The following is a 27,977-nucleotide window of genomic DNA, read 5'->3' on the forward strand; positions in this document are numbered from 1 at the left end:
TCTCTGTAATAACACAAACATTGTTCTCGGTTGTTGCTTAACTGACGGGTTAACAGTTTCTGGAGCATGTCGAGAGGCCCATATTGATTAAACTAATTACGAGCGGGCTCTATGTTTTCTAATGTTCATAATACAATGTGGGTGCGTCAATACTGCTTTATTGCGGGTTTGTCGTAATGACATTGTTTGCAAACAATTGACACATATTTAAATTGTATATCTGTTGACATGCAATCAATACTGTTAGACATCATTTTATTCAGCGACAATTAATACGAAACAGTAGTGTTATTATTGTTATTATTATTATTAGTAATAGTAGTAGTATTACTTGTATTTTTATTATTATTATTATTATTATTATTATTATTATTAATTATTATTATTATTATTATTTACTTGTAGTCGGAACGGCTACAGTACAGTTTGACCCATGAAAACCTGTTGTGCAGCTACATGTGAAATTCATACCATTCACTGCACACACCCCGCCGTTCTTACAAGGGTTAGGGAAACACGGATCCGCTGAAATAAATAACTTAATTTATTCTTTGCATACAGTCAAAACTAAAAGGTGTATGTAGAGTACTAATTAATTGTCGATAAAAAAAACTATTTCATTTTATGGGATAGCATTTACACTAAAGACACGTTTTATGCGAAAGGTTTTGCTCGTTATACAATATACTCATTTTTAACTACACCGCGAGTTCAAACTTTAATTTGTTCTAGTGCGTTTTCAGCTTAAATAATGTTATAAACATGTTCCTTATTATCAAACTCTTTAATAAAACATTTACTCATATAGTCATTTTAAGAAAGAATGCACAGGTTTGAATATACTGCAAATAATATATAAGCAAACATAATTCAATAGAATAAGTAAAATGCAAACGCATCACATGCAAGCGGTTACTTGAAGCAGTTTGAATACATAGTTCAAGTAAAGAACACAATGGAGAAACATACGAAAGAGGACTAGCATAGCAAAACGGATTTAAAATTGCGGATGACGGGTATTGTTTCAAGTATATTGACGATTGTATTTAAGTGTCATTTTTTACTTGAATTCATCCGACGATTCGGTTAAAGTTTAGTTCATAATGACACTAACATAGAATTCTACATGTCCTACAATATTGTTCCATTTGGTTTCTGATGCAATTAAAATTGTTGTTTTATTATTGCTAACAACAATAGCAACAGCAGATACAATTTACTAAATCCAACTGAATATAATATTACAATTGTTTTTACATTTGCCTTTTAGGCCAATTTAAATAGTCCTAAAGAATTCTACGCAAAAGCATAATAACAAGATAAAATATTTCTCTATGCATCGATTCACATTTAATAAGCATTTCAAATGCTACACACCAAAGTAGAACACGCTTTTGTGCAACCTATATTCCTTTTTTACCATTGCAGATTGCCAAAAACATAAGTTTCTGCAATTTTGAACTACAAAGTTTGTACCCCTACGTTTACACTACATTATTTAGTATTTATCCAGCCGATATTTTAAATTTCAGTTTAGCAACAACTCTTATTTTTACACACTTTTTGCTTACTGGCATACACAGGCAAACGTGTACTTGCACATGCTCTACTCACCAAAGTTTTGCAATAACCATGAGTTTTTTTGTCGTCAAGTTTTATTTTCTTTCACGCCAAGTTGAAATTCTTCACACGACATTTAAGATACATTTTTTCATCACCATCCATTATTTTCCATTTTGAAGCATGTGTGTAAGCAGACAACATTTTGTGGAAATACATTCTGTGGTAAAACTAACAAATACACAACAATCTCATCAAAAGAATTACCATTAACATTCAAAATCGATTTCCTAAAATATATAAGGAACTATTCGTTCACTGACACTGTTTTTGATCCGTCAATTGTTAAACAAAACATCGTGTTATTCGACAACATTCCACATTTTAAAGAAATCGAAAATGCAGTCTCCCTGGTGTTATTCGAGCAATATATTTAAACATTTTTAATCACATTTCATTACAATCATCCATCGTAAACACATATATTCGTTATAATTAATATGACTGCGTGTCAAAATTCAGACATTCAATTCCTTGACCTGAATTATTTAGTCAGATGAATTCATCAGCAGTATAGTGATATAACTTCACTTCCAACAGCCCTGCTGTTGTGATATTTGTAATCGAGGAGTATCTTCTAACCACTTGGGAGGCCCCCATAAGCTCATAATTTTTCTCTATAGCAGACAGGCGCGTGAAGTATGGATATTTGGATTGTAATCAATTCAAAGAATTAAAATAAACGCTGTTCCTAAACAGCCTGAGTGTAGTATTGCTTACATGATTGTGTATTGCCTTCGGAGGCATGATTGAATGAATACTTTCAAACAGTTGATCAAAAATGTCTTGTAACACAAAGTTTTAGTGGCAATATGATACAAATAGGCACGGGGTACATACATTTATACAATTGAAATATATCACGTTATCATTTCAGTAACGAAAATCAGATATGCTCCTGGAATCAGCATCTACAGGTGTCGATGTTGCCACCAATATTTGAACATATGACAATGAATGTTGATTTCTAACACGTCAAACTGGTTTGTGGGCGGGTTTGAAGGTGCTTACACGATAACAAACACTAACGAAACACGATTGCGTCAATTATTGATTGGCGATAGGATATGATACATACGCCATGTAACGTTCTCTCCAGATTACGGTTCCGAATGGCGCCTGGAGGACATTGTTACAAAGGAGAATAAGGATGTACAAACATGGTTATGGTCATGGGATATAGGTTACCTAGCTTACTATAGTTCTGATGAAAAACACTATTGTTAACGCATATGAAATATACGTCTGTTCGATTGCAAGATGTACCGTTCACACATGGAGATGGTAGGCATGGATCGGCTACAGGCATAAAATATTTCACAATTTAAAACATATTTGGCCAACAAGAACAAGGGTTATGCATTATTGATAGTAATGCAGAGTGCATTGTAGTAAAATGACGACATGAATGTTAAAGCTGCAATGTCACAGTCGGTGAGAATAAACAATTCATAAATTTTGTTAATAATCAAGTTAAGGTTAAATAGTTTAAAACAAATACCACCAAGATTATTTATATTTGCGTTGAGACCGATCGCGAAGGGAGTTTTGATTTTTTAATGCAATATGGTACATCATTTTCAGAAGGGTCTCCAGAATAGGAACATGTACAACGTGTTGATCATTGTGGTGATACAACATCGTTTGTAACACTTACTAGTTTATCTTACATTCGTCGTTCCCGTGCTAACACAAACTAAGTTCAAAATGTGTAGCTGCTAAAATAGCAAATTACTTTTACGTTATGAATAGAGAATCCGCATAAAACAAAGATGGTCTGGGTTAAATCGCCTAATGCTTTCATTATATATTTGCATAATAGTAACAATTATGCTACAATTACGACATGTATGTTACCTATTTCACTTTCGTTCTTTAGCTTGCCACTTAATCTATCACACGTGTAAGTTGTTGCGGTTGTATTGCAAATTGTGCCGGTCAAACATGGCGATGAGAGACAAAGATCGGCGGCATATGCTGATACAAAACAATGCCATTTATTGTTTACAAAATAACGACAAAAATTTTAATATGAAGTGTTTTAATGTGTGAGTTTCGCTCGTGAGTAACTTAAAACGATAAAAACGAGTTTCAAATAGTGTGTAAAGAAATATAACGGGTTTACACATAACATGAACTAATTTAATGAAACTGGTCCCGTTCTGGTTAAACAACACTAAAGGCACTTTCAATAACAATGACCCCAATCGCATGCGGCAACGACTTAAAGCTTTGTATTTACTAGAAAAATGAAAGCTTTATAACACTCGACTATCGACACAAATACAGGACACAGTGCTATATGGCACACCTGATGCCAAGATTTAAAACAACATATGTTAATAAAACACTTAATTACTATTGTAACACTTAAAGTCTTATTAACAACTGGGACATGTACGCAAGCGCCATAATTGTAGCATACACAATGTCGCCTTGAAAGATTACACAATAACTAATAAGAAGAAATATTACTAGCAGCCATATGAACATCTACTATCACTATTACCATATAAACATATAACGCATCCTCTGAGAACTTACATGTAAGCGAGCAGCATGATTGTTGCACGCAATCAGTTATCTTTATAATCTGTGGCAATATATTTCAAAGTCACATACTTCACTATAAAGGTGGCACACAAACCCACCTCGCTGTGACACATAGTTAAGTGCAACCTTTCCAATACACTACACAATGGTGTAGTATGTTACCAATATCGGCTGCTATCGTTATTGAAGACCAAGAGAAAGATATCACATTCTGTATTTGTTTTTTATTTCTTCTCTTCTTCTCATATGTTCAATAGGAATGTATTAAAAGGAACAGTTTAAAGTGGAACGAGTTGTTACATGATACAATCGGTAGTTATTTGGTCGTCAGGATTGTTGTGTTCATGTACATGAAGGAGGCTCGACTAGAATAATTATTTTGTTATGTCAATTTATCATTAAAATGTGTTAACAGCATGAAGCAGGATAAATCGAATACATGGTTTGTACCGAGATTGAGAATGTTTTACCGGTTTGGCCCGAAAAAGAAAAACAGGGCTCGCTAAACCTCGCCATATTTTCTTTTTCTTAGCCTCACCGGATAAACATTCTCCATCTCAGCACCAACCATGTTTTCTCTATCCAATAACTAAGAAAAAAACCTAATTTAGCTGCAAATACTGCTTAAAAAACGCAGCACATATTTCAGACTTTCAAAGCTAATGATAATGCGTCTTGTACCTTCGTTACACGTGTCGCCAAACCAACCAACGCTGTACAAACACATGAAACTTGTTCCGTTCCTAAGACAAATACCGTTGAAGCATCGAGAAGAAAAAACACGAATCCGCTGTATATATGTATAATAATAGAGAAAAGCTACTTTTTGATACATATACTAAGTTAAATGAAGAAGTAAGTAACGATAAATCTATAAACAAGTAAAGCCTATTGGAGATTGATTTCAAATTGCACGTCATACTAAAATCTAGCTGTAACTAGCAACATACTTTTTATAAAATTGTCTGCTATAAAAAGACTCTCACAGCAGGTATAAAACTATGAATGTTAGTTTATAGGGTTTATCTAGCTAAGGAAAATACAGATATATCAGATGATATTTATAATTTAAAAGGATGCATACGAAAGCTTCCCAACCTACCTTCCCCACATGTGTCCCCTAGCCAACCCGTTGCACACGTACAGTTGAAATCCGTGTGGTTTCTTCTGTCCCCTAGCCAACCCGCTGCACACGTACAGTTGAAATCAGTTTGGTTTCTTCTGCACGTTCCGCTATTAGCGCACGGCGACGGAACACATGGATCATCTACATTAATTTGAATTAAGAATAATGCAACACATGTATTTTTACCTGGAGCTGAAGTTAATTTTTAATAAAATTTCCAGACTTAGGTTTTGTTTGCTCTCTTGGAGCCAAATGATGGATTTGTCATATTGCAAGGTTTAATGTTGAACACATTGAAAATTACGAAACAAATTCAATACATATTTAATTCAAATCGTCATTTTTTGACGTAACAAACAAGTTATATATAATACGTTGTATGTTTATTTTAAAAAATCATACTAAAACAGATATAACTTCTTATAATTCACATATATTAGTTGATATACGGTGAGCACGATTGTTTCAAAATTAAGAAATAATCCGTGTACGTTATAGTTTGTTGTCGAATAACCGACGACCGGAAGTTTAGATTTGCAGGGATAAAATCACGAGTGCGAAGCACGAGTGATTCAAAACCACACATCTAAACTTCCGGCCGTGGGTTATTCGACAACAAACTATAACGTACACACAATGTTTCGATTCTAACACGGTTTTTATTAAAGATTTATACAATGTATCTTATTTTTCTTGTGTACTATTTTATGTGAAGTTCCGCCCGTAAAAAAAACTTTCGGCTGTTCTGTCGATCAGATCTCCGCCCTCAATAACAGCTAAACTGGATTATTACGCTGGTGGAAAATGCAAAGGCATGTTTTGTTTAGTTACAGCGCGTGCTTTTAGTGTATAAGCTCCGCCCATAATTATTACAGAATAATCCATAGACGATTTTTTTCTTTGTTTATATAAAATTTGCCACGTGCCGTGTTAGAATATATACTATACACCCGGTTCAGTAGATAAACAATCATACGAATTAATCATACGCCAGTCAATTCAACCCATATAATTATTTAGTGACGTCATAATATACATTTTGTTAATTTAACTGTGTAATTTAAATAAAACATGTGATGATTGATATGTCTTAACCAATGACACATAGATATAAGTAAAATAATAATTTCACATACCAACAACGTGTATGATCACTGTTGTGTCGGTGACATGTGTACCGTCACTGGCCTGTACAGTGAAATTATATGTGGATGCAATGGTCGCGTTGGGATTGCAAGGCGTGGTCGGAGTAAGCTGTCCTGTCTTTGGGTCTATAGAAAACGTGTTACCAGTGTTTCCCGCTGAAGCAAATACAAATATACATATAGCATCTTTATTCGCTCGTTTATTTGGATTGTTTAGAGAACGGGTAATGTATTCTAAGGACTTGACGTGGCAATCACCAAGACTAATTTTTATATTTTATAAGATAATGATATGCATGAATGTCCAACATGGATACACTAGTATATAGAACAAACAAGCATTGTGCGTGAATTTCTAGGATTACTATTAACAAACTTTATTTTGTGTTGACAAGTTTTCTGAACAGTAACAAATCGGAGAGGGTTGCAAAAGTTGGATTGTTATCAGATATAGACCATGTTTTGAAATAATTCATTTTGTTAATTGCGAACTGTTTTGCGTTAACCAGACAAATACGTAATAGGTAACACCGTACCAGCATAACCTGAACTACCTGAAATTGAATATGTGATCGTTGGCTTTTCATCTGCATCAGTTGCTTGTATTGTTAATGGAAAAGTTCCTGTAAACAGATAGAGGGGAGATATTAAATACACTGTTTTTACAATCTTACACCTTTCATGTGTAGTTTATTATATTAATATCATAGGCAGTTGAAAGGTGTTGTAAATAGTACATCCCGAGGAGAATTATGTGTCTCAATGCAAGTGCCTAGGTCAAAATTATTCTTCAAGGGGAAACTATTTAGTTTTTTTACCACAGCAATGTCTACTATATTCATTTTGTTTTACGTCACGAATATTCTGTACTAGATTGTAACGTAACGAATATTTGGGGAATCATTGAATAAAAATAATTATCGAATTTTTTTTCAAAATACAATCTTCAAAAGGCAGTAACGCCTACATCGGCATTTCATTGTCTCGGGTATAAAAAAACGTCAAGCATCGGTCGATTCCGTATATTTTCGTAATGCGTCCCTTGCATACGTCATATGTACGTTGCAATTGTTAGACATGTGACTTTGCACACAGCCCGTCAGAATCTGCACATGTTGCAATCAACTGTCTCATCGTTTATATCAGTAATCTGTATTTCGACTTATGTAACTAGACAGTTTCACGCACACTACTGGACATAGCGGACACATTACTTTTTGTGTCGTGAGGCCTGTCAAGGGTCTCGCTTTTATCTTGTATTTCATGAACATTTCATGAACATTTGAAACGTTGTGTTGAGTTTCAAAAGCAAAAATAAAACGCAAAGAAAATAAAATGGACTTGTCTACGTGTATCGTGTATAAATTACTTCGTGACAACATGAATAAATAAAAAACATAGAACATTTTTTAATTAAATTATACTCAAATAAACATTAAGCTGTATGTACATTTTATAAACGCATACCATTTTTTTTTACTTTTTCAGAAAACCGCTGTTACTATAAAAGGTCCAGGTGCGAGATACATTACAACGTAAAGCCCGGTGTAGGATTAAGTGCATTCGACCAAGCGGGAGATTTGCTTCGGGCAGAGTCGGAAACACGGCGTAGCTCTCACGAGCCGCCTTCAACTAATCTCGCGTTGGCTCGTTTATGTTCGGATACAGTCGCCGGGAAATTCTCGGTAAATAAATTGTCATACAAAAAATGAGCATATTGTATCTCTTTAATTTTATGTGACCAAACTTAGCCTACTGTTGCAAACCGCACAGCGTGATAACATGTTCAAACAGATACGAGTGTTCTCGGTATGTAAATGGCTTTATACAACTGTCATTTGATACATTGACTAATCACCGCCTTATTTACTATTTATAATTCGTATTTTCAAATGATCATAACACAATTGTAAATTTTGAACGATACATAAATGATTCAAAAGCACAAAGCAACACAAACAATAAGTACCTACCTGAAGTCAGTGAATTGTATATAGTATATTCGTGTGAATCGTTTGTAAACTTAGGGCTGTTGTCGTTTATGTCGGTTATAATCAGCGTCAAGATCCCGCTCGTTATTGATGACATACCGTTTGTTGCACTGTTATTTGTGAATGCAACAAAATGCGAATAAAATACAAAAGATAAAAACGGCACACAAATACTAAAGTAACACTGATATAGTTTAATTAGTTGGAGGTAAAATTTACATACTACTGCAGATAATTTATATTTATTAAAAATATATTATATTTTAATGTTAACCGATGCATATCCATTTACGTCAACAACATAAAGCGATGTTGTTTTTTTTAACTTTAAGTTAATGATTTGATAGTTCTCATCTAATACAGGATCACACCCCACTGGTCGTTTTCATTGTGAAAAAATAAAAAAAAAACATTATTATTGGCTCTCTATAACCAGAGTTTGTTTCTTAAAAATATATTTTAACAAAAAATATCAAACTGTTATATAAAATCAACGGTGTTTCAAGAACTCAAAAAAATCAACAAAGAAAAAGTATATATAATTCCAATAAACTCGAAAACATAAAATCACCTACTTGAACTTAAACGTAAAATTGGATATTGTTTCCCGGTCGATCTGCTCATACAAAGGAGTCTTTAAAATCCATTCTAAATTATTCTTCTCTAATTGAAATGGAGGATGGGATGGAACTTGACTCTGGATTGTAACGTTATAGCCACTATATTCAGATAGCGCTACTCGGCATGCTAATATCCCAGTATTTGTGGTGGTATTCTCGGGGCAACTACATGGTACTCCAGTTGTTGGTTGCGTGAATGAATTGATTGGGTCAACGCTGTGAACTAGAAAAATATTAAACTACTTTGAAACGTATAAGTACAGAATGGTCATACATTTCCTTTTTCCAGTTTTGATAGCAAAACACTTGTTTACATTCAATTTTCGATACTTTTATTCAGATGTTCGTAATTGTTTGTACATCGACTTTACCAATTATTAATAAGAACGAAACAATAAAAGTTTTCAACATAGTGCAAGTACAACATATCCTTAATTCAAGTCAGTTTTCTACAAATTATCTACTTAGCAAGTAGAAACGTTTCTATCGAATCCTTTATCTTAAACGATAACCATGACAACGCACATGTTTGTGATCTTAGGTATGTAATCGTTTTGAATTCATCAGCTCTTAGTCAGCAACATGACATCTAAGAATATTAAAATTCATCATGGAAAACAAGCCATTGACCCATATGTGTTGGTCTCAATGTTATATTATCACTATAATCAAAAAACGGTGCCCCTAATGATTAAAAAATACATGTTTTGAGTATGTACAGCTTTATGGTGATGGCTTATGCGTTATTAAATTGTGCTGTCCTTTTGGTTTTATGTTTTCCCGAGTACAAGAGTGTTTTTTGTCAAGTGAAAACCATATAATACAACAATGTTTAATCATGTTAAAAATAATTATATGTATACTGGGTGTTAATGAAAACATTCACAAAATAACAGTGTTATATTTATATTAGTATTGATGACCAACAAGTGTAATAACCTGTTTTATACCTGCTCACAGAAACTTCCATACCCTTTTTAGTATTATTCATAGCCGCATTCAGGTGTTCAAGTGTTTTTCAACAAATTAAAATGTGCAAGTACAATGACATCAAACATTTAAAGACTTCATTGCTCTAATAGAAGCGTTGAAATGTATCGTTATTTAATTATCATTAAAATTACAAATGCATTAATTATTTTTATTATACTTCTGTGTTAAGTTGTATTGTAGTTATTTCACCAAATGATCCGTATACGTATATTTTGTCTGTGATGCAAAGATGGTTTGTGAACAAATGATAGCCCGATATATTATGTATTTTACTTGTTTACCACAGATGAAGTTTCAGTTAAAGGTTATAACATGGGCGGATAACACAGGTGTAAACATTGCGATTGAAACAGTTGAACCTCTCAGGTAGTTTAATAGTATTACTTTTTTTTCGACATTATATGTGTCGTTCTGAAGATCAAATGGCTTTAATAGTTAAATTGTTTAACTATGAATTATTAGTTTCTCACCATGTTTTCAAATAAGTTGAAAGTCCAGGTTAATTCATTGGAGCATAGCGGACGATTTGAACGTTAAACCGTTCCTTTTCAAATATAAACAAGTCTGCATTTACCAATATTGATACCAATTTGGATATGTACAGATTTCTTAAACGTCAACATTTAAATTATAGTTTAGGCAAATCTGATCAAGGAATATATAAAGTAACTACAATGGGAATACTTGTTTTTTTGCTCAATAACTTTGGATATAAATATGGTGATAAACACTCCCGTGGAAGTTGCTTCTATGGGAATTAGGTTTGTCATTGTATTTCAAGCAATTCGGGCCAATGTCATGTTCACTTGAACAGCACACTTAAAAACAATATCCCTGATAACTTAAATTGTTATGAGGTTATTGGATTTGAAGAACGTTTGTATGAAGTTTACATGCACAATTATAGCCGAAAATTGGTTAAAATGTTAAAGCATGTTTTCGTTGTATTGACATGACTATTCACTTTATTTGACTGCAATAAAAGTAAACAATATAAATGCCTTACCTGTTGACCTAATCAGCACCAACGACACAATCATTCCGATACAGTCCATCAGAAAGGGCGTTTCTATAATGAAAATATGTAAAACGTCTTCTCAGCTTTTTTCAATGAAACAAACTTTACCCGATGTGATAAATATAACGAACTGGAACTCCAGTTTCTACAGCTGTATTGCAGTCCTATTATATACGCGTTCGTGGTCTTTTATTTATGGCAAGTTACCAATTGCCAAAACAGTACCGCACAAAACGCAACAACATACACAAATAGTAGGATAAAGCTGGGGTTACCGCCTTGGGACTGTCAATGCTAAGCACTAGTGGTTAAAACCGGTTTTAGAGCGCTCAGCCTCACACTTGACCCAGCAATATTCATGATACACATAAGTGTAAATGCAATTTAACAACACAGCATTTCAACTCAAATTTAAAAGTAATAAAAGGAAATAGAAAGGCATTAAATTTAATTACCCTTTAATTACTCAACAACAGCTCTACCTTATCTCCTCAATTATTTAATATTGCACGTTTTAAAGCGAATGCGTCTATGCCAATATCCGAAAGAATCATGTTTACCTTATTGATAATTAACCTTTACTGATGATGTGGATAAGAATAGGTTACAATTTCCTGGAACATGTTTGCAGTTATGAAATATCTTTTACAACGTTTCAAATGTGCATGTTGACGTATGTTATTATCTGTGTATCTAAAATAAAACCACAACACAAAATAATATGAACAAATGCATGAGAACAAAAAATAACGAAACGTATCCGATCGATTAAAAACAATCTCAATATTGAAAATGCACCAGGAATCGCTCGATTTAAAAAACTTAAGCGTTTGTCAAGCAGTGTAAGTCCTATGTCCTACTCATCCTAGTACAAATAAGTTGAGGTAAAGGTAGCCAAACAGCATCAACACTATCAATACCTCATGCTCATCACCGTAATTATAAACATAATCATCAAAATAAGCCCAAACAGCAGTTTTATTACTGAATGGTGACTGTATGTACAACAAATTATTCTTCTTTAAAGTGGTTATTTTCTTTTGAATTTAACAGCCAACTTCTGCTGCATTTTCATCATCATCATCATCATCATCATCATCATCATCATCATCATCATCATCATCATCATCATCATCATCATCATCATCATCATCATCATCATCATCATCATCATCATCATCATCATCATCATCATCATCATCATCATCATCATCATCATCATCATCATCATCATCATCATCATCATCATCATCATCATCATCCTCCTCCTCCTCCTCCTCATCCTCCTCCTCCTCCTCATCCTCATCATCATCATCATTATCATCATCATCATCATCATCATCATCATCATCATCATCATCATCATCATCATCATCGTCATCACCGTCATCACCGTCATCGTCATCGTCATCGTCAACAGCTGCTATATTACAAAATATTAGTCATCATAAATGGTGAGAAACAGAGTAAATCCTTTCCGTTGGTAAGTATGTATCGCCTTTCATTAAAGGTGAATCTCAATAGCAATATTATGAGACGGATCGAGGCATACCAAAGATCAGCATCCATTTGTTTAACTCGGACCTTGTCCTGTATTTTTCATCATTTCCAATAGTGTTGTGTGTGTCTTATTTTTGAATAAAGAGTGTTATAATTTATTTGAAATTTGTCCTTTAGACATTTGATACGTTAAGTTGTAAAAGCAGTAGAGGCAAAGTAAGAAGTAGTATGGTCTAGACAATTAAATTTTAAAAAGAAAATAAGATGCAGTGAACGAAGTAAACAGCACAACATTACTACGGCAAATACTTGCCGCAAACACTAACCTTTCTTACGTTGGTTGTTTTGTTTCATTACTATCATGATGTCTAAAAAATAATTCTTAATTATATTAATTTTATTATAATCATTACATATAAATGCAGTTAACCCGTTGACAAAATTAAAATGTCGCCTACCATTGTATGCAGATCGATACGCAATTTAGTACAGGTTATCTTATCATTCGATAAAGCTTGCTGAGTTTAGCACTGCAGATAAAATATTGCTGACCAAGTTATAATTTGAACCTTTGAAAAATCGATGTTTATAAACGAATAATTAAGGCCGCAGTCAAAACAATGAATATCAGGATATTCAAGCTTCGAAAATTCGAACATAAAGTGTGCTTTATAACAACACGCAGTTTCTAACCAAGTGGCGAACGCCAGTTTTAAGTTAAGAAAAACGTATTTTACGCTATATTACCATGCCATATAACGTTAACATTTTAAATGAAAATAAATATATATGTCTTAAGAATTACCCAGACATATTGCAGAGTAATAGTTCTTCATAGATTTTAACACAATTTATAAAAATAGGTTTTATGTGTTCATATGTGATTAGTTTTTCATTCATCGTCTGAAAACAAATGAACCTATATTTCAAGAGGCTTGTATGATTTTTACATTAGCTCCTGAAATATAATGCGTGGATTTATTTATTTAAAGAATGAAGGGGTGTGTGTTAGATACAAAGTTTGTTGAGTGGTTTCGAAAGCTTAAAAAGCGGTAAATAATTACGACGTATAAAACACAAAAACAATTTGAATACGTTACATAGGTAACTACACATAGGCGGATTAGATCAACGACATCGAAATAACTTGTACTTTTGAGGTTTATTTGATAAGTTGAAAAGTAGTTTCGTAAAATGTGTAGAAATAACTTTAAAGAAAATATTTGACAGCTATTTGGCAGCTACATATAATGATACAATAAGCAATTGAATTTTGCGTATTAGTAATGTATGTGTTTCATAAATTGCTGCGTATAGATGCTACAGTTTAAAGTTAATCGCAAACAAATTACATTTCGACATTTTCTAATAGATATTATTCACTTAAAAACGTGTTCCCTGAAATGATTCGTTATCAACGTATTTTTTATACAGTTTAAGTAGAAAGTACTCTATATGCTTCAATCCCAATAGTTCTGCCGTACTCTCAAATACAATTTCGAGCGCAAAACATTTATAACTCTAATTGTGCAACTCACGCTTAATGACAAGTTGTAATTTCGCACCTTTTTACCTGACGACATTTGATACAAAATTACAGTTAAATAATTGATTAATTACGCCCTGAGACTGCGGAAACACGGGCAGCTGTGTTTTCCTGGTAATGCGTTATGCCTCGGTCACACTGTCACGAATCAGAGCTACAAATGAGCTACGATTCAATCGGCTACGAATGACTACGAAATTGTCAAAATTCGTAGGCCGCCACGATTTCAGTACGGAGCACATCGATGTGAGTACGGATTTCGACGAATCTACAATCAAAATGTTGTGGAAAACGAACAAGGAAATGAACGGACTGCTACTGATCGACGCGATTTAGTACGGAGTGCCACTAATCGGTACGATCAAGCTACGAATCCGCTACGGTCTTGTACGATTAAGTAAGATGCTACGCGAATCAGTACGATCTAACTACGGATCCGCTATGGTCTAGTACGGGTAAGTACGAACTAGAAGGGTCCGCTACGAAGCAATGGGAATTGCGACGTACTGGTATGGACAGGTAGGAACGAACTACTTTTGAACATTGCGCCAACAGCCTCTTGTATTGTCATACACACAATGCCTCCTAAAAAAGAGCATGAACGCGGCAGCAACATCGCGTAACAGAAATAATGGAATCAGCCGTGTCTGGGGAAGAGGCTACCTCCTCCATCCAAAACCAAGAGCCGGGAGGAACCAACAAAACTCAAAAGAATAGAAAGCGTCACCATCAGCAGCCATTGCATTTAACAAATGAGCAACAAGACGACATTCTGACTTGGTTCCAGGTAATATTCATTGTTGGTACAGTTTATTTAGTCCTCTTAATGAAAAGTTTGTCTTGCATTTAGTCATTTTTCTTGCAGCTTACAGATATGCATGTAATTGTTGTTTTGTGCGTCTACCATCATGACTTACAGATTGAGTTCTGTTCCGGTTCACTGATTGTTTACGGAATTACGGCCCTTGGAAATAGAAAATTTCTTTAAAATAGCAGTTTTCCAGACTTTTTTCTGACAGCTTGCAGATATTCATCATATTTTTGGTGTGTGAGTCTACCACCATGAGATACAGATCAAGTTCGAGTTCCGTTACGGTCTACTGATTTTTGACGTAATAACAGACCTTACAATCAGAAAATTTCTAAATAGCACTTTTCCAGACATTTTTCTTAATGCTTGCATATATTTAACTAGGAATTTGTATGTGTGACGCTAACCACCATGAGCTACAGTAGGTTTGTGTGTGTGTTGGGGGTCTTACTTTTTCATTTGCCGGTCGGGGACGTAGTATTGTCTAAGCAATACTTGCATAATACTTGTTTATTATATATATGTCGGGGTATTTTAGGTACATTCAGTTAGTAACTGGTTTTTTATCAATATGTTTTAATAACTGAGTATAAAAGGGCAAGGTTACTTGAAAGTCTTGTTTACTTGTCGCTTTATATAATAATGTACAAAATACATAAACTTTGTTTCAGGAGAATGAGATGTTATACGACAAAGGTCATGCCGACTACAAGCTGACTGAAAAGAAAAACGCTCCGTGGAAAGAAAAGGCGGATGATCTTGGCGTCTGTGACGGTTAGTGAACTATATCAATAAGTTTTGTCGAACATAAATACTAGTACATAGACTTAAAAAGTACAAATGTACTTGTTATTAGTTGCACGTACGTTTAAAAAAAAAAAAGGTTTAATGCTCAGTGTTGCATTTGTTACCATGTTACCTATATGCATATTTGTATATTTCAGGTCAACGGTTAAAGTCCTGGGTGGATGGTGCACATACAGTATATGAAAAGTTAACCAAAAGGCCATCGGGATCTGATCCATGTAGGGCGGTTGTCTGGCGAAGGTATTTGTTGTACATGTTACCTGCTGAGGAACAGTGAGTAGGTCAACTGACCTCTGTTATAAGTGAAAGTTTGTTGAAAATAGCGTAAAATCCAAATTAATAAATGTAATAATAATAATGCTTACAATAATAAAAAGAAAAGCAATAATAATAATAATAACCACTCCTTGTTTCGTGCAAACATACATACATAAATTGAATATCAATAAAATTATATGTTTTGAATTGTACATGTGAATATTTGTTTTATTTAAGTTTCCTGTCAGTCGTGAGGTCAATGATACGATACATAAAAGCTCTCATTATAATAAGTGGATTATTTACGAAGCTTAAACACGATAGGTCATGAGTACGATTCCCAGCTCGGTCGCGTCATTCTGTAGCATTAATAAACCCTTACTGAATGTATCACTATATGATTCAGCTTATGGCAAAAATTCGTTAGCGAAATCCAGAGCGGTTACCGGACTCCGATGACAGTGGCGAGGAAGGCGACAACAGTCAGGACGACGGAGAAGAGCTGCCGCAGACTAAATCGCCTACTTTGTCGGCTGCCAGCGTTGAACAAACTTCATCTGCGGCCAGTAAGCGGAAGAAGAAGACAAGATGTAAAGAATCTGCCGCCTTGCTACAACGCCTTGAAGAAAGGATACATACGTCCAGTAAGCTGCAGGAAAGGCTCATTGACGAAATGTCTGCACCAACAGACTCCAGGGTGGCTGAGCGTCGTCAGTGGGCTCAGTGGTTTGGTTCTGCGATCACTGATATTGATGACTCTGTATGGTCGGAGTTTCAAGCAGAATCCGTTAAATTGGTGAATACCTTCAAGGCCCGATCCAAATACATATAGCAAGCTGCCGTCAAACCACCTTCCGTGCAGCCATATATGCAGTCAGCCGACCAGGAGCATGCGTATCTCTACACTGCACGACGTCTTCAGACAATTAATTACTCGTCAAACCCCGGTGGTTATTCAACAATATGGCAGCAGATATACCAACATCCCCCTAGTCAGCAGACGATTCCTGCACCATCTTACTCAGGAAGGCCACAGTCCGCACCGATGTCGGCGATTTCCGCAACAGCTACATCAACACCAGCTCCAACGTATGACACATCCCAGCCGCCGACGTCTACATAGGTCAGTACTGATGGTCAGACGGATTCTCTGAAAGAACTTATGAATTATTCCGGGATGCCCACCGTAGACCAATCTTATGAAAGTCATATTCTCGACATGTAAATGTTCAGTAACATTTATTATTATTGATCATGGACATTTTATTCTATAAATAACATTGTCGTTTAAGTTCAGATTGCTACATGCATTTTGACTCGTGATAATGCAAGGCAGCATACATAATTATTTTGAATCATTGCCATTTTCTTGTTAATTGTATTTGATACCGGTACTTAGGGCGTAATGGATGTTTGCATTTTACACAAAATCGTTCTTAATCATTTAGCGAACATAAGCAAATACAATAATTTTATGACAGCGAAATTACTAATTGTCGCTCAAGTAAGTGAACTAATTTTTTCTCGTAATCGGGTTTTAAGGATAAGAATTATCTGTAAATCATTGATACTCTGTCATTTCTTTATTATTTTTAAAGTTTTATTAATAATACAGTTTGTCTTGAGTTTCTAGTATAATCTATACTATACTAATATTCAGTTACAAACGGTTTCATGTAATTGTTCCTTTTACTGGTTATATCCTATCAAGAAATATTGAACTAAATAAAAAAGCACCGAATACCAATTTTTATCTGAACCAATTTATTTTGAATCAATATAAACTCTTGGCAGGTATAAAAATGCAATATTTTTAAGATGTCGACTTATACATACAGTACACTATAGTTTGTATGTATACAAACGTTCAAAAGTAGAGTTAAGCCAATCACAAGGTACCTTATATCATTCTATCCTGACACTCAACAGATCCAATAGTGTTGAAGTTGTGCTTCAAGTAGAGTCTCTCTTTTTTTTGCACGGATAGTGGCAAGATATATACCTCTTGGAACCTGCAAATTATCCATGTGAAACCCTTCACTCCATTCCCCTGTAATGACTTCGTGGGCATCGTCTTCTTGGTCCAATTGCATGTTCTGATCACCAGGATATCTTACCAGCATTATATTGTGAAGGAAAACGCATGCGAGAACTATCGATTCAACCGTATTTGGTCTTTGTGGCTGAATAGACATTAAGCATCGGAATCGTTGAGCGAGAATGCCAAAAGCATTCACCACAACTCTCCAGGCTCTAGACAGAGTTAAAAATACGCTCGTCCTTCTGAAGGCCTCGTCGTGAGAATGGCTTCATAAGCCATGTCCTCATGGCAAATGCATCATCTGCGATGATATAGTATCCTATTAGTCTGTCGTCACCTGGAAGAAGTGTTGCTTCTGGAATACCAATCAACCCCCTTTCGATTGCCAACTTGAGGTCGCTTTGATTCCAGATTTCTGCGTCGGAACGTCCTCCTTGCGATCCAATATTTACCCATATGAATTGGTAATCGACGTCCACCAGGGACATCAGCACAACAGACTGGTAACCTTTATAGTTATAGTATAATGAGCAACTTCTCTTGGGACATCGTATGGCTACATGCTTTCCATCTAGAGCTACAAAGGCGTGTGGAAATTGCCATTTAGCCGCGAACTGATCGGCTATGGCCTTCCACTCCTCAGGCTCAGTAGCAGTCTGGATAACATCCCCAGCATATGCTGAAACTATGGCCTCACAAACGTCCCGTACAATACTACATATCGTATTGTGTGCAACACGAAACCCATACATCAATGTACGGTAACTGTCCCCTGTGGCCAAGAACATTAAGGTAATTGCCAACTTCAAGTCTGGATTGATGGACTGTCTGAACCAGGTGTGGTTCTTCGTGATCTTGGGACCAAAGACCTGTAATAGCTCATGGAACATATCAGGCCCGATTCTGGGGAAGTTTCTGAATGCCGCCGGATCTTCAGCCATCAGTTCGGCCATCAAAGTCTCGTATTGGCCGAGAGCGGGTCGTCTTAAAAGCCAGTCTCTTATCCACCGCCTCCGTTTTCTTCTCTCACCTGATAAAGTATGTAATTATTGATGTACAAATATAGATTATGCTTAGGAAAGTTTAATAAAATTTGTATTTTATTATGTCGGCTATTAATTTAACAATTATTAAATCACGTAAAAGTAAGAGAAAGATTCAAAAGGCATTTGAGGCAGACAGTTACCTGCGTATAAAAAAGTATTACTAGTAAGTTCAAATTCTAATATTTTCAAAATACGTAACCTTTAGCACAAAGCTATACTAGTTATACGATATTGAATCATTATTACCTCTGTGCATATCGTCAAGCAGCTCGACTACGGCCTCTGCATTTTGTGCCATATCAATATCCAAGTGTAACAAATTTATCGCAAACGGAACTTGCTGGCGGTTCATGATTGTGAGCTCAACAAATTCAAGTACGGTTGCTTTAATTTCAATGATGTATTTCAGTAGCAATTTATTGTAGTTGACCGTAAATGTCCGTACTGTTTCGTGCTGAAATGTAGTACATCGTACAAGATCGTGCAAATTCCTGCCTATCCGTAGTACAACGTACTAGAACCGTGGCTTTCCGTAGTATATCCGTGGAATAATCGTAGCTAATACGTAGCGTAACCGTACCGCACCGTAGTTCTTCGTATCAATCCGATGAAGTCTTTGACAATCTTTGGGCCTACGAAAAGGTACGGACGACTACGGTGTCGTTACGAACTAGTCCGGCTCAGTACGGTTTAGTACGGACTGCATCGGAAACGCTACGGTCGATAAATTCATAGCAATTTTTTGAACTTGTTCAAAAATTTTCAAGAGACGATACGGACATCCACAAACTACTACGACTGATCACGGATCAAGTACGGAGAGCCACGGTCAAGTAAGGATAGCTACGAACCGTGCCGAAAAGTTTTCGTAGCTCGTTCGTAGCTCTGATTCGTGACAGTGTGACCGAGGCATACGCAAATGGAAGTGTGTGAAAACAATTGTTTTTAATTTGCATTGTAAAAGGAGTAAATTAGCGCAAAAACATATGTATTGTAAAAGTGTATAGAAAAGTGTGGCTGTGCGATAATATAATTGCAGACTGGTAAATTGCAACAGCATCCATGAATATTATCACATGTTCATGAAGCACGTTTTACACATGTATCACACAAGTATCCCATCACAAATAAAGAACAATCACTCGCCCCATAAAATACCCATTCAAATGATGTTAAGGTAGTGCGAGCCTAAGGGTTCTTTCCCAGAAACAAAATTTGATATTATTTCCATAATTCACATTGTATGTAGCAATCTATTCCAAATTTAAATCTTTATATACTTGGTTGGATACACCTCCCCCTTAACTCGGTTGGGCGTTTTCTATGGATTGACCATATATCCAAATTCTTAAGTTTTTGTAAATGGGATATACATTTATTTTGACAATTAACTTAATAAACGTACTTAACTGGATTGTGCTTTGAGATGCAGCATGAAAACATTGTCATCCAAAGCGAATTGTGCTTTTGTTCTCTAATAATATGTGCTCTCATCTGGATAAAATGGCAAAAAACGACAACAAATTGTTCCGTGACAGGAAACTTTAATTACGTTTTATGTCACTTGCAGAGAAATAAAATGCAAAGCAGAGACGACACTTCGCCTAAACTTGATTTTTGCTAAAAAGAGACTTTCTGGAAACGAAAAATATCATTAAAGCGAAAAGTGTCGTCCCTGATTAGCCTGTGCGGAAAGAACATTCTAATCTGGGACGACACTTTACGCACATGCATTAAATTCCCTTTTCACAGAGCACGGCTAAAATGTTTCGATCTGTAATCAGATCAATCTGTTTATATATATCACACCAAGCAAACAGAAATAGATACATATTAAGTGCATATTCCATTGAGATAAACCGTGTGCTGATTTGCGATCAAAATAAATATATTTACAGTGTGTCATTTTGGACTTTTTTAATGAATTTTTTATGCGCTATAACGTATGTATGACGTTACTTACATTATCGATTCAGGGCATGCTAGTAATTGCAAACAATTTATACACTAATATATTTGTATTCCTGAATTTTACATGAAGATTAAAAAAAATAAGTCCATTACCTCGACAATGCACAATGAGTGCTTAAGCGTTCAGTGTATATTAAATTTTCAAACAACCTCATGTTAATTCCGGGTTCTTGCAATTGAATAGCGTTATCTGCATAAAGATAAAAAATAGTGTGTGGTTTATTATATGCCTTTTTTTTTAAAGATTATGCAGTTGCAAGATATCGACCCACTATATAATTCTTTGATGTAGATTAGTGCATAATATGAGCAACTTTTATTTGTATGTATGTTGTTTATATTGGCATGGTATCTTGTTGCATTATTTTGTTCTACCAATTTCGGTATTGCGTGTTTTTATACAGTGGTATTGTCACTTCCAACCGTTTACTATTTTCAATGGCTAAATGTCTGTATGATATTTATACTTTTTTATTTCCATATTTACTGTTCACTATTTTCAATGGCTTAATGTCAGTAGGATATCTATACTTTTTATTTATTTCCAAATACATTATTATGGTATTCTAAAAGCGAACTGTAATAAAATAGTTTCCGGTTTGTATATTTCTGTATGCTATGTTATCATGCTTAAAAACAATTGTGAATCATATCTATATTAACAAAAACACAGCTGATGTTAATCAAATACCTTGTCTGAATCATCCATCATTTGATTTGAACACAATCCTATGTAATTAAAATAAATATGAACACACACGTTTTGATATAATTGACTATATATTACACAAGCTTTTAACACGTTGTTAACCTAACTTCTGAAGCCTCGATATGAATGCCATGGCCGCTGCAAGCTGCGTCCTTAATCAGTGGAGCTCGTAGGGAGTTTTATGCGTTGAATGAAGTGGCTTACTAAAATAAAGCTCTTCACTAGAATAAATATCTGGTTATTAATGCGATTTATAATCGATCTTCCAAGATAAACAACAAGGAAGTATTGTGTCGGCAATGGCCTCGGACAGTACTGCTTTGCACAATAATTTTGATAATTTTGATATCGTTCATATATATATATATATATATATATACATATATAATTAATAGTATTTGATATCAAATGTTATAAATTTATTAGGTCTAAGGATACTGGTGGTCAGCTTCTCCAAGTGCATGTGCCTGCGGAAAACAATTATTCAGCATTAAAACAAGCGAAACAAAAATTATGTCTTTCAGGCTTTTATTTGAATCAAAAGGAATTTCATACTTTTTTATTGGAGTATGTACATATTCATTTTTGTAACCACCACAAAACCAATACATCTATTAGATTTATTGTAATGTTGTCTGAAAAATAATTGTATATCATATTTATTTTGTAATTCAACACAACATACCTTTAGACAAACTTCATAATAAAGCTATGTGCTACCTTATATTTTAGGAAATTAATTATGGATTTGAAAGTCACTGCAGAAAAACACATCATAATTTTCATACGTTGAATGAGTGCCATATATTACACCATAAAGCGAAAATGCGTTTCCCTAGATTATATAATAAGCTGAAAGGTTTTTTAAACTTAAAAAAACGTTTCTAACCATAAAAAATATTTAATATGTAAGAAGCCTATCACAACAATATAAACGCTAAAGAAGGTTTATTTTTACGTTAAATATTTATGTGAAATTAACAGATCCAATCAATTAAATGAATTAATTAATAATTGAAATAACTTGAGTCATACACATGATTTTGCTACTGTTTTAATACACCAATTCTATACACTGATGTAATGCATTCATACATGTAAACAACTGACTTGATAGCATATTCCCTAAGTTAAACATGAAATTACTTGTAAACGTAGTATTGGCGTTTCAATCAAACATACTTAGTTCATGTATTCATCTTAATACGTCTTTTTACACCAAGCTAGTTTAAGCTAGTTTAAGCTTCCTTATCTCAATGAATATTTGTTTAATACTTTCATTAAGTTTGCGTCTATTAATATGTCGCTGAAATTCAATAAGTTTGTGCATTTCAAAATTATCGTTTTATTCAGGAATTTTATAAATTAATATCTAATCTACAAGAGGATATTGTGTATTAACGCATTTGTACTCTACTTGGCGAAATCCATGAAGGCAAAAAATTAATATTTCATAAAATTCAACATTATTCATCAGTGGGCTTTATAATATTAACCTGGCACCGACTGACCTTTATGAATGAATTTATTTACGTTTCATGAGGCAGATTTTTTTTATCTTCGTACTTGAAGCGATTGTACGGAATTGAAGCTAAGCCCACTAAGAATACTGCTATGGTCTCATTAAACTCGCGCAAGACATGCGTAAACAAACTAGAATGCAAATAGGAAACTAGCCATGCTTTACACGTTTCCTAATGGAGATCAAGAGTCCGTATCAATGTTGTTGATCTAAAAGGTAGGTTTAACCTGGCTCCCATGCATAAGTCGTTACAATTGATAATAGTAACCGATTTAAAATTAAGATTATTAATACCAGTAATGATTGATACTGCTATTTGAAAAGACCTGTATATCAAGGCATAAATCATCGACTCTCTGGAGTTTAAGGCCGATGACGAATGCCTTCTAATAGTTTTATATAGGATGCTGTTCCCATTTGAAAATAGTATTACTGTACATCAAATGACTTGATGGATAGTAGGATGACTAGCAATCCGCGTATACACCCTGTATGGTCAATGTAATAACCGTTAGTACGTGCCACCGTTGCATCACTATGATTACGAATGAATAAGACTATTATTTGGTTATTTAGATACTTGAATCGCTTTTACCAAAGCATAACGATAAATTCAGTGGAAGTAACTTCCCGTTCGGGAAACTATGGGAATCCCCAAGTTGGTTTCCTGATCGGGAAACTCATAGACAAAATTTGAATTTTTATTCCCGATCGGGAAATAAAACAGCAATTTTATGGTGGGTTCAGAAAATGAGCTGGGGGAAAACTTCAATATACAAACAATCTGTTTTTAACACCGCCTTTCTGTAGAGGCCGTAATGCGCTCTTTGACCGGGACCTTGAACACCGTAAACTATTGTATTGGGGTTTATTCTCTCTCATTAAATATATATAATAGTTTGAAAATCGTCCTCAGCTGGGTCAGCGTTTGTCGGGCAATTAGTTAATTTTTCGTCGCGTTTATAGTGTTTATTAGTTGACCGTTTTTAAAATGGGAACACTGAAATGATAAATAACCATTCTTGACATAACACTTTTATAAGCATACATAACGTCCGTCTATTTTTTTCGGTGTGACTATCTTAGCTTTCTTTTTATATAATAAGTTTCTATAACTTATGCAACGGGATCATTGGGTAAGGGTATTAAGTTTGCGAAATGTATATTAACTGCAATTGTTTAAGGTATTCAAGAAACCTTGGAATACATGTTGAGAATACAAATGTACACATTTTATATATTTAGCAATTTAAATACAATATATATGATAAGTTCACCTTACATCAAAGTTGCAAAAATAAGTGTAAACACTTTTACCCAATTTATATAATGATTAGATAAATACAAACGATTTTATCAAAAACATAACTCTTTAAATTGTCGGTATATGCAACACAATTTATAATGACGATCTGAAAGAGGGCCCTAAGTCGATCAAAACATACCTTGCACGTTGAGGTCACGATTGAATGTCAGTAGAATTAGATTGTAAGTAATAGGTAAACGAAGTACAAGAAGTTATGTAGGACATCAACATTATAATAATATAGCATTGTTTTTACCTTACTAGTATTTGCAGTTCTGCTGAGACGTATTGTTTAATATTTACATACCATCTACAATATTCTGCGAACGAAACATTTTCTGTCTTTAAAGGGGCCTTTTCACAGATTTTGGCATTTTTTTTAACTTATTCATTAAATGCTTTATATTGATAAATGTAAACATTCGATCGTAAAAGCTCCAGTAAAAAATCAAGAAAAAAAAATAAAAAAATGAAAAGAACATTGCCCTGAGAAGGTTTCGAACCAGTGACCCCTGGAGTCCTGCCAGAGTCCTGAAGTAAAAACGCTTTAGCCTACTGAGCTATTCCGCCGAGTACACATCGTTAATGTATTTTATACCTTATATAAGCAATCTTCGTAGTTTCACAAAATTTAACGACAAAAACAGAACTCTCCAAATTATTCAATCGTTTCGCGTTGCAACGCTTTATAATTTTTAGGTTTTAAAATCGTCAAAAGATGCATATAATGGCTATATTAGAGCATGGTTAATGTTCAGTATTACTGTTTCCTCACAAATATCATAACTAAAACGAAAACTTACGAATCTGAAACAACTTTTTTCAATTTTGTCAATTTACCAAAGCGTGAAAAGATCCCTTTAAAGAACAACATTGTATCTTGTCATATGTCCCATCCCCGTTATCTGTCAATGTGTGAACGGCTTTATTGTACTTCTATACGTTTATGTTACATTAGTATTGGTCCTTTTTAAACATCTTAAATATTTATAAAATTATCAGATAAGATAACACCACAAGCTAAACTTCAATCTGTGTTTTGTGAAACCAATGAACATTGGGTAAACACCTGTCATCTTACAAGGATTACAAAGGCTTATCTGACGAGTGTCAAATGAACATAGCATACTGCGTTAGTGTATTACAAATAACTCAAGTCAATATGTGTTTTCTCGTTTCGATTGAGCCATTCGTTCAATTTATATATTAAGGCATTTCAATCAAGCAAGTTAACCAATACATACATACATACATACATATATATATATATATATATATATATATATATATATATATATATATATATATATATATATATATATATATATATATATATATATATATATACATATACAAATATATATATATCAGAATAAAGTGGCTGATGATTTCATCGTATAAATTTAAGTATAACAATGCTTCCTCCCTAAAAATGTCTTAGAAAAATGTAATTATTTTAAACGTTTCAATTGGCTTTGTTTTCTGGGCTAAACGATTACGCTGATATTTAACAGAATGTTTTGAATGAATATGATACGGCATATTGTCATGTAAGGAATCAATGGACGTGTTAACACAACGGATAATCTGTGGATGCCTATTAATTGTTTAAATTTGGAATGTTTAAACTGTTCACTGTCACGACATCTCCTCCTAAACCACTGGGAGAATAGTATGTACTTTCTCAGGCATGATAAATGAGTGAACCTCTTTGTACGATTGTTTATGTTGAAATCATTATTTGTGTCTTACATAATTGCCACATCCCATTGCTCGAATAGTATATTTAGAATGGTTTCGGTTAACAATTTATTGAAACCTTGACCGTAGGGTCGATAAGTCTTCTTCCAGGGCCATAGCTTATAAAACAAATAGATTAAGAAGCATTAACATCTGCATGGCTCTCTGCTTTGAAATTCGGTATTACAAATCAGAAAGTGGATATAAACTTGTTCAAATCATGCATTTGGAATCAAATTGGCCCAGCCACATGGTCACAAAATACCAAACAAAGAGGAAATAACAGAACGGCATCTGCATAGCAAACGGCCAAGAGATGTTATATTTTGTATGAAACATCACATATTGGTCCTTCATCTGTGTTTTATATTAAACTTTGAGGCTTACTAACTTCTAAATATTTTCCGACAGCACGAAGCCTACATCGTTATTATTTGACATGAGAAAACGGTTCTCTTAAAAATGTATACGGTCAATAAATTGCCCTGACCGTCCCAACTCGTTGTTCGAAACTTTAATTTTGTTAATGTTTAGATATTGATGCATATATTGTGCTTTATTGCGAAGGCTATTGGTCAATTTCAATCTTTTGAATAGCAGTGCGAATTTTTTTTCTCCAATCTTCATGTTTCTGAAAGGTTTATTTTTTCAATATTTAAAAAAACGATCATCTGAAGAATGCGGTACTGTAAATAAGTCATATTGTTGTATGATTTTAGTGCGATTGTATTTTTTAATAATAAATTATATAATAAATATTAAGTGTTCATCAAAACATACATGGTTGCAACGTAAAAGTAACACGGCATACATTGACATAATAAAATATACAAAAACAGTTTACATATTTAATGATTTCAAGAATTGCTGTAATAGAAAACATTATAAATTCAACTTACTCATTTCTGGCAATCCGTTTTTAAATAAACGAGCATTGTCATTCGTATTGGATGAAACACGATATGTTCGCTATGAAATGGTTGATGTAAATATAATCAACACGTAAATGCTAAGCTTAGTTTGAACAGAACAGTAGGTAAAGAAGATAAGCGCGTGATTAATACCCACTTCTTTGATATCAAATTTTATCAATCTAACTTGAAAATATTTAAAACATTTTTACATTAGTTTTTCAAACATGACTTTTAAATTATTAAAAAATGTTAGTTTTTGTCCTCAACAAATCTCTCGTTATTATGTAGAGCATAATGTATTTTTCAAATTATTTTAATATTATTTGTACCGGTACGTGTTAGTTTATGTCAAAGGACCTTGATAACGTGTTGTCTTGCACATAATGATCTAAGCGGACGGACTAAAGTAAACAAAAAAAGTGTTAAATGACTTTGAAATTTACAAAACAACGCGTTGCAGTCATGACAAAAATATTGACAATAGGCAAGGGAACTTCGCGAGATGATCAAGAGATGAATTTGAATACTAGAATATTTATATTATTGACAATTCACCACTTTTGAACCAAAAACCGTATAGTAAATTTATATTTTGAGATGTGTAAAAAGTTGTTTAAATCGTTATGAATTATTTGAAACATAAGCGATTGTACACTCCGGTATTTCGACGTTTTACAAATAAATAAGACTTTGACATTGGATATAGCCATAATATTGATCCTCACGCGGGCAATCGTTCT

At 34.1% G+C, this 27,977-nt stretch overlaps 3 protein-coding genes across 3 annotated transcripts in view; all 3 read right to left on the bottom strand.

Annotated features, from left to right (window-relative positions):
- LOC127858348 (protocadherin Fat 1-like) overlaps positions 1-27,354 on the bottom strand; it is a 31,401-nt gene extending 4,047 nt beyond the window's left edge. Inside the window, exons 1-8 of the mRNA XM_052395404.1 lie at positions 27,223-27,354; positions 11,055-11,117; positions 9,011-9,278; positions 8,418-8,545; positions 6,999-7,067; positions 6,436-6,600; positions 5,276-5,440; positions 400-525 (exon numbers count right to left, since the gene is read on the bottom strand). Coding sequence (XP_052251364.1) covers positions 400-525; positions 5,276-5,440; positions 6,436-6,600; positions 6,999-7,067; positions 8,418-8,545; positions 9,011-9,278; positions 11,055-11,117; positions 27,223-27,226 — 988 coding nt within the window. The 5' untranslated portion in view covers positions 27,227-27,354. The remainder of the gene's footprint in view (positions 1-399; positions 526-5,275; positions 5,441-6,435; positions 6,601-6,998; positions 7,068-8,417; positions 8,546-9,010; positions 9,279-11,054; positions 11,118-27,222) is intronic.
- LOC127858346 (fibropellin-1-like) overlaps positions 1-27,977 on the bottom strand; it is a 142,694-nt gene that overhangs the window by 70,187 nt on the left and 44,530 nt on the right. The gene's annotated exons all lie outside the window — the stretch shown is intronic.
- LOC127858349 (putative nuclease HARBI1) lies at positions 17,896-20,565 on the bottom strand. Its single transcript, XM_052395405.1, has 3 exons — positions 20,486-20,565; positions 19,322-19,529; positions 17,896-19,059 (listed from the first exon to the last, which is right to left on the bottom strand). The coding sequence occupies exons 1-3, from the start codon at positions 20,522-20,524 to the stop codon at positions 18,242-18,244; spliced, it is 1,065 nt and encodes a 354-aa protein (XP_052251365.1). The 5' UTR covers positions 20,525-20,565; the 3' UTR covers positions 17,896-18,241.

This window comes from Dreissena polymorpha, chromosome 14, assembly GCF_020536995.1.
Source record: "Dreissena polymorpha isolate Duluth1 chromosome 14, UMN_Dpol_1.0, whole genome shotgun sequence".
Taxonomy (NCBI): Eukaryota; Metazoa; Mollusca; class Bivalvia; order Myida; family Dreissenidae; genus Dreissena; species Dreissena polymorpha.